This window comes from Passer montanus, unplaced genomic scaffold (assembly GCF_014805655.1).
Source record: "Passer montanus isolate IOZ18808 unplaced genomic scaffold, ASM1480565v1 scaffold123, whole genome shotgun sequence".
NCBI classification, from domain to species: Eukaryota; Metazoa; Chordata; class Aves; order Passeriformes; family Passeridae; genus Passer; species Passer montanus.
The window spans coordinates 1,278,134-1,293,743 of NW_024359056.1; the positions used below are offsets into that span (position 1 = coordinate 1,278,134).

The window sequence follows — 15,610 nt, forward strand, 5'->3', positions numbered from 1 at the left end:
GCTCACGGGGGGCTGTGGCACACCCCGAGCAGACCCCAGAGAGACCCCAGGCAGGAGGGGAGGGGGCGGTCCTGGCTGTCCCTGCTGCAGAGAGCAGGGGAAGGGACAGGTCTCTCCCAGGCCGCTGATAATAGCGAATCCCAGATAACAGCAACGCCCAGATAAGAGCAAAGCCATCTCCGAGCGCGAGGGCACGGAGGGCGGGGCGCGGCGATAAGAGCACCTGGAGCAGGACAAAGGCCTCGGCCAACAGCCCCCGATAAACTCGGACACCTCCCAGGGACACAGGGAGCGGCCAGCCAGCCCCGAGGGCAGCCCCGACCTTCCCGGGAGCAGGACAAGGGGCGGCACCGGAGCACCTGGACCCCCACCCGCGTGCAGGCAGCAGGGCTGAGGGCGCTGGGGGTCCCTGTCTGCACCCCGGGTTTGGGGTAGAACCCTCTTCCCCCTGCCCTGGGGTCCCGGCACAGAGCAGACACGGCAGTGGAGCAAATATATATTATATTTAAAGAGAATCCGCTTTAATTCCTGGGAGAAGCCCTTTGCAGTCAGTGCACAAGCCGTGCCAGCCCCTCTCCGGTACCCAAGTGCTCAAGCGACCCCGCCCCAATGTCCCCTCGGTGTCCCCCGGGCTGAGAACTCACCCAGCTCATCACACACAGCCACGAAGGGGGCGGCTGCCCCGCATCCCCCCCAAATCCCGTCCGTCCCCAGCCTGGCAGCGCCCCCAGCCCCCAGGCCAGCCCTGGGGTGGGACAGCCCGGGGGACGCGGGGTGACCGGCAGCCGGGGCTCAGGAGCGGGGGGACACGGGCCGGGGGCCCCCCGGGGGTCCCTGGTAGCGCAGGCGGGCGTGCTTCTCGCAGAAGAGCTCGTCCCCCACCCAGAAGTGGCCGCGCATCTTGAGGCTGAGGCCGCAGTCGGCGCAGCTGTAGCAGGACGGGTGCCGGTAGCGGCCGTCCTGGATCCGCACCGCCTGCGTCCTGCGGGGAGGGGACACGCGCTCAGCCGAGGTGTCCCCAGCGCCCCCTCCCACCCGGGCACAGCCCCACGGTGGCCCTGGAGCGATGGCAGGGACGGATCCTGCCCTGGGACCACTCACACCGCCGGACCGCCCCCATTTTCACCCCAAAAGAGCAATGGCAGGGATGGATTCCTCCCTGGGACCACCTGGGCCCCACTCACACCCCAGGACCGCCCCCATTTTCACCCCAAAAGAGCAATGGCAGGGATGGATTCCTCCCTGGGACCCCCGAGCCCCACTCACACCCCAGGACCGTCCCCATTTTCACCCCAAAAGAGCAATGGCAGGGATGGATTCCTCCCTGGGACCCCCGAGCCCCCAGCCCCATTCCCAGCCCACCCTCAGCCCCAGTTTCACCCCTCCGGCAGTGACAGCAGGGATGGGCTCTGCCCCGGGACCCGCCCCACCCACACCCGGGATTATTTTATCCCTGCCGGGAGCAATGTCAGGATCAAACCCTGCCCCGCGCTGACAGCAGCCCCTTTTTGGCTTTTCCAGCAGGGACGGAGCCAGCCCCGGACCCCCCGGCCCCAGCCCCACTCACGCGATGCTGCTCCCGCACTTCTCACAGACGTGCAGCTTCTGCACCCCGGCCACGGGCTTGCGGGCCCCGGCCGAGAGCCGGCTGGGGAAGGGGGCTGCGGGGGCTCCTGTGGGGACACCAGGCCATCAGGGTCCCGTCACCCCCCTGCCAGGGCTCCCACCGCCCTCCGTGCCCCCCTCACCTCCTTCCTCATCCTCCAGCGCCTCCTGGAGCAGGCGGAAGGTGCTGGACTGCCGCGGGGCCGCCCGCAGCTCCCGGTTCTCCTGCAGCATCTTGTAAACCTCCGAGTCCTCCTCCAAGCGCCTCATGGCCGGCTCCGAGCCCTGGCTGCGGGGCGCAGCCCCAGGGGAGGTTTTGGGGGGTTCCCAGCGCCCGGATTCCGGGACCCACCCGGCCCGTCCGCCACCTGCTCCCTCCGCCCGGGAGCTGCCCCGGCCTGCCCGGCCCTCCCTCGGCCCCACCTGCCTGCAGGTGAGTTAACCCCTTCCGCGGGCTCCCTCAGCACCCACGGGTGACAAACCAGCGCGGGGACACGGGGCTGGGGGCTTCCCTTGCGTGGTGTCCCCCCCGAGAGCCCCCAGCCCGCCCCGTACCTGGGGCAGGGGGAGGAGAGGCGCCTCTCCCTGGGGGCTGCCCAGGGGTTCTGGGGGGCTCCGAGCTCCGGGGAGGGTGGGCGCGGGGGGGGAGGCAGGACGGGCCCCTGGGAGCTGCTCTGGCGGCTCAGGCGTCGCTCCTGGCAGGGGGAGAAGTGAGGGGAGTCCTGGGGGGCTGCGCTGGGCTGGGGGGCTGCAGCAGCCCCCAAAACACCTGAGGCTGCCACAGACCCTCCCTCTCCCCCCAGACACCCCAAGGACACCCGGACCAGGCCCAGGGGCTTTCCCCAAGCCCAGATCTCCAGAGGGATGCAGGGATGCTCCGTGGGCCTGCTGCTTCTCCTTCCCACCCAGGCTGGGACCCCCCAGAGGGGCCAGGGCAGCGCCCCCACCCCACCAGGCAGCGCCTGCGCCCCTCCCCGCCCCTCCATCTGCTCCTGCTTAGCGGCCCCGGCGCGGCCGGGAGGCGCAGCCCGGGCTAAGTGGAAGCCGATGCTGCCGGAGCAGCTGCCACGCAGATGGGAACGGGAATGAACCCCCCGGGACCCCGGGGCGGGCGCAGGGCACGGGGACCCCCAGCCCGGACCATGGAGAGGGAGAGGGGCAGCGCCGGGGCTCTGTGGGGCCACGAGGGACGAGCTAAAGTTAGGCACCGGAGGAGCCGGGCCTTGGCCTCATCCCTGGGATGCGGGGAGGGGTGGGATGGAGCCAGGGGCAGCCCCCCCTCACCGCCCCTGGGCCGCGGGGGCTCGGGCACGGCACCCCCATGTCCCCAACCCTCCGGAGCCGGGAGGGACCCTCGGGGGCAGGGAGGGAGCCTTGGGAGCCGGCACCAAAGCAAACAAGGAGCTGGAGGGAAGGAGGGAGCGGGCCGGAGGAGCCCCGGGGCGGCCGGGGCTGCGGCCAAACGCAGCTGGGAAGGGCCGCGCTCGGGGCCGCGGCGCTTCCCAATTTGGGCTTGAAAAACAAGAAAAAGAGAAAGCGGGGAGGGAGGAAAGGAGGGAGACGCCAGGGCCGGAGCCAGCGGCTGTCCGCAGGGAGGATGGGGCGGCCGCGGGCAGCCTGGCACCGAGCTGGGGGTGGAGGAGGCAGCCAGCCCTCGGGCATCCCGATCCCAGCCCCCGGGCATCCCGATCCCAGCCCCCGGGCATCCCGATCCCAGCCCCCGGGCATCCCGATCCCAGCCCCCGGGCATCCCGATCCCAGCCCCCGGGCATCCCGGGGCGGCCGCGGGCAGCAGGATGGGGAGCCGGGGGTGGACGAGGCACCCAGCCCTCGGGCATCCCGATCCCAGCCCCCGGGCATCCCGATCCCAGCCCCCGGGCATCCCGATCCCAGCCCCCGGGCATCCCGATCCCAGCCCCCGGGCATACCGATCCCAGCCCCCGGGCATCCCGATCCCACTCCCGGCTCATCCCGATCCCCCTCCCGGGGTGTCCCCATCCCTCTCCCGGGGTGTCCCGCCGCGGGTCCCTGCCCGGCCAACGCCCCGGTGCCCCGGGCTGGCAGGAGCGGGGCTGGGCCTTCCCAAACTGGTTTGGCCTCCCCAGGCTGGCGCCGCTGCCAAGAGGAGCAAAACATCCCTGGGCAGGTGCGGCGGTGCCCGCGGGGCCGGGGGCGCTGCCAGCGCGGCGGGGAGGGGACAGCCCCGCACCCAGCCCCGACGGGGACCCCGGGGGACAGCGGGGCTGGGCGGCGACGAGGCCGTGGGGCTGCAGACGGAGTGGTTTGGGGGCTCACAGGGGGGTTGTTTTGGGGCTCAGAGGAGGGTGGTTTGGGGGCTCGAGGGGGGAAGGTTTAGCATTGCAAAGGGGCAAGGTTTGGTGGTTCAAAGCAGGGCGGTTTGGGGTTTAAAATGGGGATAGATGGTTTGGGGGTGCAGAGGGGGATGGTTTTCGGTTTCAGAAGGTTTTGGTCCCCCCAGCATCTCTGCCCAGCCCCCCCAGCTCCCTGCTCACCTGGGGGAGGCCGGGACAGGTGAGTTCCTGCTCCAAGGGCTGTGAGCTGGGGGAGAGAACAGAGCCATCAGGGGGGTCCCTGGCCCTCCCCAGCCCCCTGCTCGCCCCCAGCCCCACACACAGCCCGGCACAGCCTTACCTGGCACTGCCAGGCGGGTGGGTGAGGGGTGCCAGGCTGGGGTCGAGCGTCCTCGGGGCGCTTCGGCTCCCACTCGGCACCTGCAGCGTGTCCTGGGGAGGGGAGGGTGACACCGGCAGCTGCCACCAGCCCTGGCTGGGGCCCGGGGCGTGCAGGGGCTGCCCGGGGCTCACCTGGAAACGCGAGGCCAGCATCTCCGGGGAGGTGTCCCCGTTGGTGTGGCTGGCAGGTGGCACCGGGGACCTGAGGGCCAAGGGAGAGCAGCAGCGTTTGGGATCTGCCCCGGGAGCCCAAAACCGCCCGGTGTGACCCCTCCCCGCAGCTCCGGGGGCCGCGGAGCAGCCGGGTCCCCAACTGGGACCAGTCGGCCGGGAAACGGCTGCCAGCGCTGCCAGGCCTCGTTAGCGCCCGACTCCTTAATTAGAGAGCAGGGCCAGGCTCCCGCGGGGATGGCACCGCCCCAGGAGCCACGGGGGGGAGAACAGGTGACACCCGCGTGGTTGGGGACCCCAGCCCCGTGCAGACAGCGCTGGCACCCCGGGCCGGTGTCGGGGTGCCCCAGCACCCACCTCTGCACCTCCAGCCGCAGCTGCCCCGGGCTCTGCTTGATCTTGTTCTGCGCCTCCACGTTGAGCATCTCAGCCGTGCTCTCCCCATTGATGGTGACAATGACATCTCCCGGCCGGAGGTCACCCGCGGCCGCCTTCCCGTGCTCCGTCACCTCCGCGGAGAAGGGGACGCGGCCCGGTGACCCCCCCGTGCAGCCCTCCCCACCCCCGCCGGGATGCTCCCGCCCTCTGGAATCTCCAGGGCGCTGCCAGAACAGCGCCAGACCCTCTGCCAGGAGGGACCGCGGCCTTGGGAACAACGCCCGGAAATTTGGCACAGCCCAGCCCAGCCCGGGGGCCACGGGACCCCCCCGGCCCCCCCAGCCCCCCCAGCCGCCGTGGCCGTTCCCGCGGAGCGGGATCCCCCGAGGACAGCAAACAGGATCCGCTCCCGGGCCGGGGCGCACGGGGGGCTCCTACCTTGGAGACGGTGATGGGCTTCCCGAAATCTCTTCCCCCGGAGATGCGGAAGCCCCACGGCGCCGGGCCGGGCAGTGTCACCGTCACCGGCATGGCAGCGGCGGCTCTGGGTGGGCAGGAGCGAGGTGTCAGCGATCCCGGGCGCCGAGGGGATGGGGCGGAGGGGACCCCCCTGCTCCTACCCACAGAGCACACAGCGAGGGCCTCCCTGTCCCCGCTGCACCCTGAGGGTCCCCAGCGCCGGCAGCGCTTTCCTTCCGGGGAGGGGACCCAGGTCCTCGCAGGGTGACAGCAGCCACCGCCGCTTCCTCCTGCGCCCCGAGGCTGGCGGCTTCCTCCCCCGGGCCAGGGGGTCCCAGGCACCCGGCGGTGCAGCCGAGACAGCCAAGGTCGCTCCCAGGAGCTGGAGCGAGGCAGGAAATCGGTGACGCCTTGGCAGCAAGGCCGGCGCTGTGGCCTGGCAGAGCCGAGCTGAGGGCTTGGAGGGGAGGATGTGGCAGCGAGGGACGGGTTCTGCTGCTCACCACAGCAGCGCCCGACACCCAGCAGCCCCAGTCCTTCACCCCACAGCAAATCCACGCTGGTGAAGGGCGCTGAGGATCCCCCGGGGGTGGCACAGGGTCCCCGTGGCACCCCAGCGAGTGGCACAGCGCTTGGCTCCGATGGGATGGGTGGGAATGTGCAGCCGCATCCCCTAAATCCACAGCAGATCCCATCCCGCCCATCCCGCCACAGCCTGGGAGAGCTGGGCAGCCCATCTGGAACCGGGCACCCCGTCCGGCACCCGGCACCCCGTCCGCAGCCGCCGGGAATGTCAAAAATCCCAAGAGCACAAAGAGGGGCTTGAGAGGCTGCCCGGAAGAATTTCCTGGGCTGGGCTTCCAGCGCCGGGAGCAAACCCCAAACCCCCTCCCCATGCCCAGCCCCGCTCAGCATCCCTGGGGACCCCCCACACCCAGCTGGGCACCCACCCCAGACCCCCCGACAGGCCTGAACCTCTCCTCGGGACCCTGCACCCCTTCTTTAGACACTGCACCCCACCTCTCCCTTATGTCCCTTTCTCCAGTCCCTGCACCCCCCCTTCGTGTCCTGCACCCCTTCTCCATCCCTGCCGAGCCCTGCTGCACCCCCCGCAGCCCACCGGTGTCCGCGCTCCCTCCCGGCTCTGTCCCCGCCGCACAGCGATGTCTTTGTGCCCGCGGCACCGCCTGGCACCCGCGGCCCGAGCGGCGGCGACGGGCGATGCCAGGAGGCGCGGGGACGCGGGGACACAGGGACTTGGCACGCGCCAGGGCCGTGGGGACACAGTGGCGCGACCTGCCCGCACATCCCTCTGCACCCCCGGGCACCGCGACCCCCGACGGACGGACCCCTCGCACCCTCACCCCCCGCACTCACCGGGGCGGCCCCGCGGGGCTGCGGAGCCGAGCGCGGCCCGGGACGGCACCGCCTCCTCCGGAGGAGCCGAGGCCGGGCCCGCCCGTGGGCGCGGGGGATCCCCGGGCCCCACGCAGCGCCCGGCGCCGCTCCCGCCCCGCGGCCCGCGGTGGGACGGGTCCCGCGAGCGGCTCCTCCCCAATCCCGGCACGCTCAGAGTCGGGCTGAGCTGAGCTTTAATGACGGAGAAGAAGCGAAGGCGACTCCCGGACACGCGCCCACACCGCGGGGCGCGGCCGTCACGGTCAGCCCCGGCACCGCGCAGACCCCGGGGCGACCCCCGGGCCGGGGGCACCGGGCGGCGGAGGGGAGGGGGCGGGTTAAGGCACCGGGGCGGGGGAGACACCCCGCCCGGGGGGGTTCGTCCCTGTTAGAAGCAGCCCCATAGGGGCGGGAGGGAGCTGGAGGCACTTCATCCCCGTGCGGGGACACGGCGGGGACACGGCGGGGCGGGACGAGGGAAGCCCCCGGCCCCGCTCCTCCCCCGGGGTCCCCACGGCCGCGGGTCACACCGGCGCCACGTAATTCCCGGGGAAAGTGCCGAATTTCTGCGTCCTCCTGGACACTCCTGCGGGTGGAAAGACGCGGAGAGGTGGTGAGGGGTGAGGGTGGCACCTTGTCCCCATCCCTGTCCCCAGGGCGGTGGCCACGCACCCACGAACCAGCCGTCGTCGCATTGCTGCATGACATCCACCCTGTCCCCTTCCCGCAGCTCCAGCTCGTCGGCGTTTTGGGGCCGGTACTGGTACAGTGCCCGGTACCTGCGAGACAAAGCGTGGCCAGAGCCCACCGCGGTCCCTGCTGGGGACACCGCGCCCCGGGGACGCCGCTGCCGCTGCTTACGGGGTCCACCGGATTTCGGAGCCGTTGTAGGACGGGGCGGGCTCGGGACGGGCGCTGCTCTGTGCCGCCGGGCTCGGGCGCTGTGGGGGGACACGGAGGGCTCAGGGCGGCCCCCGCAGCCCCAGCGGTGCCGGGGCACGATGCCAGGGCGGGGGGCACTCACCTGCTCGGGGGTCCAGGCGGGACGCCGGGGCTCCTGCGGGTGGGCGGCCGCAGGGTGCGGGGGGCTGGCAGGGGCCACCAAGGGGCTGGGGGTGCCAGCGTGGGGCAGCTTTGGGGACGGGGGGAAGGTGGCACCGAGGTGGCGCGGAGAGGACGGGCGGCCGGCCGGCACGCCGGGACCCCGCTGCGCTTCCCGGGGGGAAGGGGGGATGCGGGGCCCGGGCGAGCGCTGCAGGGACGGGGATCCGGCCGCGGGCCGGGGGCTGCCGGGGGCGGGAGAGGAGGGGATGTCCTCGGCGCTGGCCTTGACCCGCGGCTCCTTCAGCACCTGGACGTAGGTGGCGGGGAAGATGCCCTGGCGGCTGGTGCCCGAGATCCGCCCCTCGTACCAGTTCTCGTTCACCCGCCGCACCAGGCAGATCCGCTCGCCCTGCCGCGGGAGCAGAGCGCGGGTCAGCTCGGGGCGGCCCGGCCCGGCACGGCACGGCACGGCCCGGCACGGCACGGAGCCGCGGTACCTTGCGGAAGGAGAGCTCCACGTGCAGATCCCCTCGGAAGTTGTAGAGCGCCAGCGCCTCGCCGTATTCCAGCACCTGGAGCGTGGGAGCCTTGATGGGCTTGGGCACCTCCGTGGGGGGCAGGATCTGGGGGGACACGCGGGTGAGGGGCAGCGCCAGGACCCCCGGCCCCGCCGTCCCCCACGGCCCGGGCTCACCTCCACGTAGTTGGAGGGGAAGATGCCCACGCGGCCGTGGTGCTCCCCCTCCAGCCAGTTCCTGTCCACCTCCTTATGGATGTAGACGATGTCCCCCTTCTGCAGCGTCAGCTCCCTGCAAGGGACACTGTCACACCCGTCCGGGGGCACAGACCTGTCCCCGGCTCGGCTGGCAGGGCCACCCCACGTGCTGGGGCTCCCCTATCCCCATCCAGCACCCGAGGGGACCCCGGGAGCGACCCCGGCGCTTACTTGGGAGACTCAGCCTGGAAGTTGAACTTGAGGCGAGCAGCTTTCATCTGGGGAGGGAGAGGAGAGCTTACAGGGAGCCCCCCCAGTCCCAGCCCCCCAAACCCGACATGGCACCGGACCATCCCAGCCTCACCTTTTTCTCCTCCCTCTTGACGGCCTCCACGGGGTCCCCCAGGTCCGACAAGCTGGGGAGGGTCCCTGGCCTGAGGGTGTCTGTAGAGAGCGGGGTGTCACCGGCCGGGGTGCCCCACAGCAGGGCTTGGGGGGCTCAGGAGGGCTAAAGGAGGGCTCAGGGGGCTAAAGGGGGGCTCACCTCTGCCGGGGCTCCGGTCACTGGCCAGCCCCAGCCCGCCCCGCTCCATGCTGGGGGTGCCAGGTGAGTGGTGGGGGACAGGGGGGCTCCACAGCCGGTGGGGGGACAGGGGGCTCCTGCGGGGTGACAGTGGCTCAGGGCAGGGCTGAGCCTCGTGTCCAGCCCTGCTGCCATGAGCCCTCCCTGCCCTCTGTGTGCCACAGGGCAGGACGTGGGGGTCCTGTGAATTGCATGGACCAGGACCCCCGGGTCTCATGGACCAGGACATCAGGGACCCTCAGGACTCCTGGATCCCATGGACCAAGACCCCTGGACCCCTGGGTTCCACAGACCAGGAATTCGGGGTGCCCCAGAACCAGAATCCCAGAATTCCATGAACCAGGATTTTGGGGTCCCCCAGAACCAGGACCCCGGGATCCCTGGATACCCCAACGTGAGGACGTTGGGGTCCCCCCGAAGCAGGACCCCCGGGTGTGCTCTCCTCACCCCTGCAGGGGCTCCTCCCAGGGGCAGCCAAGCGGGACAGGTCCAAAGTTTTCCGGCAGCGCCGGCAGCGCGGCCCCGCTGCCGCCGAGCAGGAAGCGCCGGGGAGGGCTAATGAATAACCCCGCTGCGGGGGGCGCTTAAAGAGCCCAAATGCGCCCCCCAAGCCGGAGGAGGGGTTGGGGAGGAGGGCAGCCACCCCCCCGGGGGTCCCGGTAGGTCCCACAACAGAAGGCGCTTATTTGTTTGTTGTTTGTTTGTTTGTTTGTTTGTTTGTTTTCCTGCCGCTGCCGGGGCACAGAGGGTCTGTGGGGACACCCCGGCGTGCCCACCCATCCCGGGGTGCCCACCCATCCCGGGGTGCCCACCCATCCCGGGGCGCTCCGGCACCGCCGGCACACTGTCCCCTCCCGTGGGGCCGTGGGGACACAGCGCTGGGAATCCGAGCGCCGTCACCTCCCCTGGGACGGGGCCAAGGGCCGGGACGCGGTGTCCCCGCTCCGGGGACGGGGAAAGGCTCAGCCCCGCTCCGGCCGGTCCCACCCCGCGGCAGCCGGCCCGGCGCCGGGTCCCGCCCGTGCCGGGGTGCGGGGGGCCCGGGGGGCTCGGTGGGGATCCCGGGGGCGATGCCGGGGGGCTCCCAGCCCCGGGACGCTGCAGGGACAGCCCGCCCGCCGCCCCCCGAGCGCGGGGCTGCCCCTCGCCCCCAGCGGGGTCTGGGCACGGGGATTTGGGGGTGCGCGGGGCGGGAGCGGCCGCTGAACTCACCGAGCAGCCGGGGAGGCCGGAGCAGGGGAGCGAGCGGTGGGAGCAGCCGCCGGGCTCTGCCGGGAGGAGCGGGAGGGGGTGGGAGAGAAAAATTAATCATCCAGGAGGCCGAGTCTCGGCGGGAAGCGAAGGAGTCCAGCTCGGCTGCGCCAATAAACCGCCGGACGGACGGACGGACGGATGGGCTGGGTCCTAAAGCCCCACAGCCGCGGCTCCAGGCCGCCGCTGAGCCGCCGTGCGCGGGTCCAGATGTGCACGGGGCCAGCCAGGCAGGCACCGAGCTGTGCACGCAGCCAGATGTGCAGGCGGCTCGCTGTGCATTCGCCCGGCCGGGCGGGCTCCAGATGTGCAGGGCTCCAGCCATACACACATCCAGCCGTGCACACACCCAGCCGTGCATGCACCCAGATGTGCAGGCACCCATCCGAGCATTAATCCAGATGTGCATCCCACCCCGTGCATGTCCGAGCCTGGCACAAAGGCTGAGCCCACAGCTGGGTGTGCCCACAGCTGGGTGTGCCCACAGCTGGGCGCCCTGGGGGGGCCAAGGGGCAGCAGGAGGGGCGGGGGGTACCTGCCGGGGGGTCCGGTGTGCCTCCATGTCCCTCATGTCCTTGTCCAGCTCCTCGCTGAGCTGCTCCAGCTCCTGCTCCAGCAGCACCTGCAGGGGCAGGGCGGGGCAGTGGCGGGCCAGGCTGGCACCGCCCGCGGGCACCGGGACCCCGCTGCCACCCCCTGCCCCCCGCCCGCCCCCCAGCACCTCCTCACCTCGATGGACTGAGCCCGCTTCGGCCGCGCTGCTGCCGGGGCCTGGAAAGGGCACGGGGCCGGTCAGGGGGGTGCCCACCGCGGCGCCCACCCCTCCCCGGTGCCAGGGCCTGCCTACCTGCTCCCGCGGAGAGAACTCCCCTGGCTCGTAGTCGAAAATGCTGCCAGGCTCGGCGGTGGCGCCGGTGGCTCCCCAGCGGGTCCTGTGGAGCACGGGAGGGGTTCAGCCACCGCCGCCCCCACCCCGTGGGCACCCAGGACGCCGTGCCAGGCTCACCAGTCCATCCCGTTGGGCATTCCGGAGGGCTCAGCTGGGGCCGAGCCCCTCCTCCGCGGCTTGGGGGGCGACGGGGGCGCCGTGGTGGGACAGGAATGGGTGTCCCAGTCGGGCTCTGAGGAGGGGGGAGGTGAGCGGCTGCCGAGCCGAGCCGAGCCGAGCCGTGCCCGCTCCGTGCCACGCCCGCGCGGCCGGGCTCACCTGGCAGCTTGCAGTGGATCTGCCGGAACATGCTGCGGTACCAGTCCCGCGGGCTGTCCACGCTCTGGGGGGACACGTTGGGGTGGTGAGGGGGTGGCAGCGAGGTGACACCCCCGTCCCGCGCCCCCACTCACCGAGCGCGAGGCCAGGGGCATCCCGGTCTCGTCCACGGGCCCGATGCCATCGTACTTCACCCAGCGCCGCTCCCGCCGCTTGCTGTCCTTGGTCCAGGTCGCCGACCAGCCCGGGGGCCGCGGGCAGGCGGGGGCAGCCCGGGGGCTGGGGCTGGGCTGGGCGGGCACCTGGGCGCTGGGGGCTTTCGCCTCCTTGGCCGGCCAGGTCTGGTACCAGTCATTCACTGGGGACAAGGTGAGCGTGGCTGAGGTGGGCACTGCTCGGGGCAGCCCCCAGGGTGTCCCCAGTGTCCCCAGGGCTCTCCGTACCTGAGCTCTTGGGAGCTCCCTGGCTGCTCTCGGCGGTGCCGCGGCTCTCGGGGTCGTGGAAGTGGAAGTTGAGGGTGTTGGAGCCGCGGTGGCGGATGACGGGCACCTGCGGCACAGGGAGGGGCTGGCACAAAGGATCGGGGGGTGCAGCCCCCCGAATCCCCCGGCGTGTGCCAGCCCCACTCACCCGTGTCACCGTGTGCTGCGGGGACACCTGCACAGGGGGGTGGAGGCGGGGCACGTCCTGCACAGCCGGAGCCGCGCTGCTCTCGGGGGGCAGGAGCCGGCCCGCCATGCCCGGGGGGCGGGATGGTGCCCGGGGCTGCCCGTGCCCTGTGGGAAAAGCAGCTGAGCTCGCGGGGCAGCCCGTGGCCATTTTCCTGGGCATTCCCGGGCTTTGCCAGAGCGATGGGGGCTCGGAGGAGCCCCAGCCCCACCCTGGGAGCATCCCCTGTTCTTCAGAGGCGCAGGGGACACCACGTGTGGGGTGACAACCGCGGGGGCAGCGTCCCCCGCTCAGAGAGCCTCGCGGTGCCAGGGGAAGCGGCTGTTCCTGTTCAGATCCAGCCCTGGCAGGGATCCCCAGCTCCCTCTCCATGAGGATCAGACCACCCCTCCGGAGGGACGGACCCAGCCCGCCCGGGGCCCCGGCGGTGCCGCGTTCCCCCGGCCCCGCATCCCGGCGCGGTGCCCTCCGCCCGGGCACGTGGCGGCAGCAGCGTCGCCCGCCCGGGAGCGCTGCCAGCGCCGGGAACACGACAGGGCAGAAATATTTCCCCGCCCTGCAGCGCAAACAGGGAGGGAGCGGGGACGGAGGGACGAGGGGCCGGGAACGCGCGGCCGAGCCCGGCACCGCCCGCCGGGAGGGCGATGCTGTGACTCACCGGGAACCGGCCGGGGGGCGGCTGGGGGGGACGGGACCCCCGGAGCCCTGCCCGACACCGGAGTGGCTCCGGGGGGAGCTCTGGGGACACCTGTGCCCTGCTGGTGCCTCCACGCCGGCAGCGGCGCTCGCAGGTGTCAGACCCCGCCTCAAACGGGGCGTCCTGGGGGGTGCCGGGGGTGCCACCCCGACACGGAGCCCTCTGTGTGTGGGGGACCCCCAAATGGGGCCGGTGACCCCTCGGCTCCCTGTGTCCCACCCCGCTGGAGGCTCGGCAGCCCCAAGGCCGTAATTAATGTTAATCACCCCCGCGGGGAAACTGAGGGCCGGGGAAGGATGTGCCCCCGGGCGCAGAAAGTGGGGTGCAGGCTCCCATCCCCCAGGGCACCCCAAAAACCTCCACGCCATGCCCAGAGCAGCGCCCACACGGGGCTCGGCCTCATCCTTCTCCTCCTTTGGAGTGTCCCCCAAAACCTGTCCCCGGGGGTCCCCTCGGGGCCCCCCCAGCCAGCTCTTACCTCCTGGGCGGTGCCAGCGGGGCCCCCGGGACGCGCCGGGGTTTTGGGGAGCCCCGGGGCGAGCGGGACGGAGCTGTGAGCGGCAGGGAGCAAAAATTCACGGCACGAGCTTTGCCGGGAGAAGGAGCGGGGGGCCCTCAGCGCTCCGTGGGGGGCTGGGGGGGAGGAACCCCCGGAGCATCCCCCGGGAGGGTCGGGAGGCACCGTCCTGGCCGGCGCTGGGTCCCCGTGTGCCCCGGCCCCCCCGGGCTGCGCTGCCCCCCCAGCGCTCCCGGCTCTGGAGCGGGGCCGGCCCATTCAGAGTTTCCAGTGACATTTCCAGGGATGGGATCCAGGGAATGGAGCCAGGAGGCTGAACTCATCCCACGCCCCGCGCACGCGTTCCCGCGCACCCGGCCCCCGCTTACGAAACGGGGCGAGCCCGGCGCCGCCGGCCCCCGGCGGGGACGGGACTCGGGGGGAACTTCGGGAAAGGATGGGAGGGAAGTGCCGGGTGGAGGTCGGGACTGAGGGGAGGAGTGGGGTCTGTGCTCCTCCGGACCTCCGAGCGCCGGGATGAGAGCAGAGCCCCCATCCCCACTGCCGCCCACTTTCCCACGGGTGACACTCCAACCCCTCCATCCCTCCATCCCTCCATCCCCTCCATCCCCTCCACCCCCTCCATCCCTTCAATCTCTCCACCCCCCAAGGATTTGGGCACTGGGGACCCCGATGTAAGACCCCCGTGCCCTGCCTGTGTCCCACCTCACCCTCTCCAACGTCACCATTTCCCCCTCCGATGGAGAAGGGGATTTAGGGGGGATTTCTGGAAGAGGATGAGGAGGGGAATGCTGAGAGGTGAGGGCCGAAGTGGGGTCTGTGCCCCCCCAAGCCCTGGTGTGGGGCACAGTCAGAGCAGAGCCCCAGCCCCACTGCACCCCTCCATCCCCTCCACCCTCCCATCCCCGAGGAATGCGGGCAGGGGTCCCCAGGGAACACCCCCGTGTCCCCCCTCGGGCAGCGCCCGCACCCACCGCTCACCCGCCGGCCGCTTCCTGCTCCCCCAAACTGCTGACACCCCCAAAACGGGGCTGCCCCAGCCCTTCCTCATCCCGTGAGCTCCCACGTGAGCCCGGGGGATGGTGGCTCCGCTGCCACCCCTCGGTCCCCACCGAGCCACCGCCCCCTGCTGCTGGGGACGAGGGGGACGCTGGCAGGAGCCCGGGCTGGCTGCGCTCGGGGACACCGGGGACACAGGGGACACCGGGGACAGGGTGTCCTCCCCCCGCCACGGCCCCGAGGGACGCAGCTCCCCCTCATTCCCAACGCCGTGGGAATGAGGCAGCTCCTTGGTGCCAGCTGGGGACACCGCGGCGGGGACACAGGCTGGGGACAGGGGCTGGTCCTGCTGGGAAACCCCGGCGTGACACGGGCAGGGACGGCAGCAGGGCCGGGGAGGGTTGAACCCAGCGAGGGGACCCCGAGCCCATCCCTGCTGCCAGGGGCTGACCGTCCCCTCCAGGTCCCCTCCAGGTCCCCTCCAGCCCACCAAGTGACACCTCTCGATGTCGCAGCCCCGCTGGCGATGCGAGGAGCAGCCCCCTTCACCGCAGCCCCCCTCGGGGTGCCAATGCCCCCTGCCCAGACCCCCGCTCACCTCCCGGTGCCCGTGCCCGGCGCGGAGCCTGCGGCGCCGGCGCTGCCTCGGTGCCTCCTCCCCGCGGCTCCCAGCGCCGGCCTCCGCTCACAGATAAATATTTAACGCGCAGCCCGGGCCGGGATTAACAAAGGGCGAGTGTTTCCTGTTTGCTCGGCGCGGCGATGCCAGCCGGGAGTGCGCGGCCGCCCCGGGGATGCTCCCGGGGATGCTCCGGGGGATGCTCCCGGGGATGCTCCCGGGATGTGCCGGGAGCCCCCCGGGTCGGGAGCGCTGCCGGGGGCCGGGGGCTCCCCGGTTTGGGTGGGAACACCCAGGAAAAGGGTGGGAGAGCCGCAGCGTCCTGCCCGGGCGTGCCCCGGGTGCATCCGGCGGCCGGGAGCGGGGATGCTGCGGCAGGAGCAGGTGGGAAACGGGAGCACGTGCTGAGCCCAGCTCGAGGAATTCCCCAAGGAATTCCACAAGGAATTCCTGCTGCCATGGGGAGGATGGCCTGGAGTCCTCCAGAGCTCATCCTGAATATCTGGCTGCCAGCTGGGAAGAGGGGATGGATCCCAGGCGTGGAAGCCACAGCAGCTTCCTGGGGATCCATGGGCAGGATCCACGGAACTGCGACCCTCTGGATC

At 72.1% G+C, this 15,610-nt stretch overlaps 2 protein-coding genes across 4 annotated transcripts; both read right to left on the minus strand.

Annotated features, from left to right (window-relative positions):
- Positions 1 to 499: 499 nt before the first annotated feature.
- PDLIM2 (PDZ and LIM domain 2) lies at positions 500 to 6,764 on the minus strand. Of its 3 annotated transcripts, XM_039698300.1 has the most exons (10): positions 5,468 to 6,333; positions 5,286 to 5,391; positions 4,827 to 4,978; positions 4,431 to 4,500; positions 4,258 to 4,349; positions 4,119 to 4,164; positions 2,161 to 2,300; positions 1,749 to 1,894; positions 1,568 to 1,673; positions 500 to 982 (listed from the first exon to the last, which is right to left on the minus strand). In XM_039698300.1, the coding sequence occupies exons 2-10, from the start codon at positions 5,376 to 5,378 to the stop codon at positions 793 to 795; spliced, it is 1,035 nt and encodes a 344-aa protein (XP_039554234.1). In that variant the 5' UTR covers positions 5,379 to 5,391; positions 5,468 to 6,333; the 3' UTR covers positions 500 to 792. The 3 variants fall into 3 exon arrangements, 2 of the variants coding, with proteins under 2 accessions (XP_039554234.1, XP_039554233.1); XM_039698299.1 differs by having other exon boundaries at positions 5,286 to 6,764; XR_005626439.1 differs by lacking the exon at positions 2,161 to 2,300 and having other exon boundaries at positions 947 to 982; positions 5,286 to 6,358.
- Positions 6,765 to 6,881: 117 nt separating this feature from the next.
- On the minus strand, positions 6,882 to 13,710 carry SORBS3 (sorbin and SH3 domain containing 3). Its single transcript, XM_039698307.1, is given in 22 exon segments — positions 6,882 to 7,290; positions 7,377 to 7,483; positions 7,566 to 7,645; positions 7,729 to 8,157; positions 8,246 to 8,371; positions 8,443 to 8,557; positions 8,695 to 8,741; positions 8,828 to 8,907; positions 9,008 to 9,123; positions 10,259 to 10,314; positions 10,833 to 10,919; positions 11,027 to 11,068; positions 11,145 to 11,229; positions 11,304 to 11,418; positions 11,505 to 11,568; positions 11,639 to 11,862; positions 11,948 to 12,053; positions 12,135 to 12,280; positions 12,869 to 12,878; positions 13,363 to 13,480; positions 13,482 to 13,599; positions 13,602 to 13,710. Coding segments are annotated over 22 exon segments (2,442 nt in total). The 3' UTR covers positions 6,882 to 7,228.
- Between the last annotated feature and the right edge of the window lie 1,900 nt (positions 13,711 to 15,610).

What these genes read in the sequence shown, in the direction of transcription:
- PDLIM2 (XM_039698299.1), bottom strand. Translation starts at nt 6,221, where the DNA reads ATGCTGAGCGGGGCTGGGCATGGGGAGGGGGTTTGGGGTTTGCTCCCG. An exon ending in CACCCGCCTGGCAGTGCCAG is followed by an intron (nt 4,165 to 4,257) that starts GTAAGGCTGTGC and finishes TCTCTCCCCCAG; the next exon opens with CTCACAGCCCTTGGAGCAGG. An exon ending in CCTGTCCCGGCCTCCCCCAG is followed by an intron (nt 2,301 to 4,118) that starts GTGAGCAGGGAG and finishes TCCCCCTGCCAG; the next exon opens with GAGCGACGCCTGAGCCGCCA.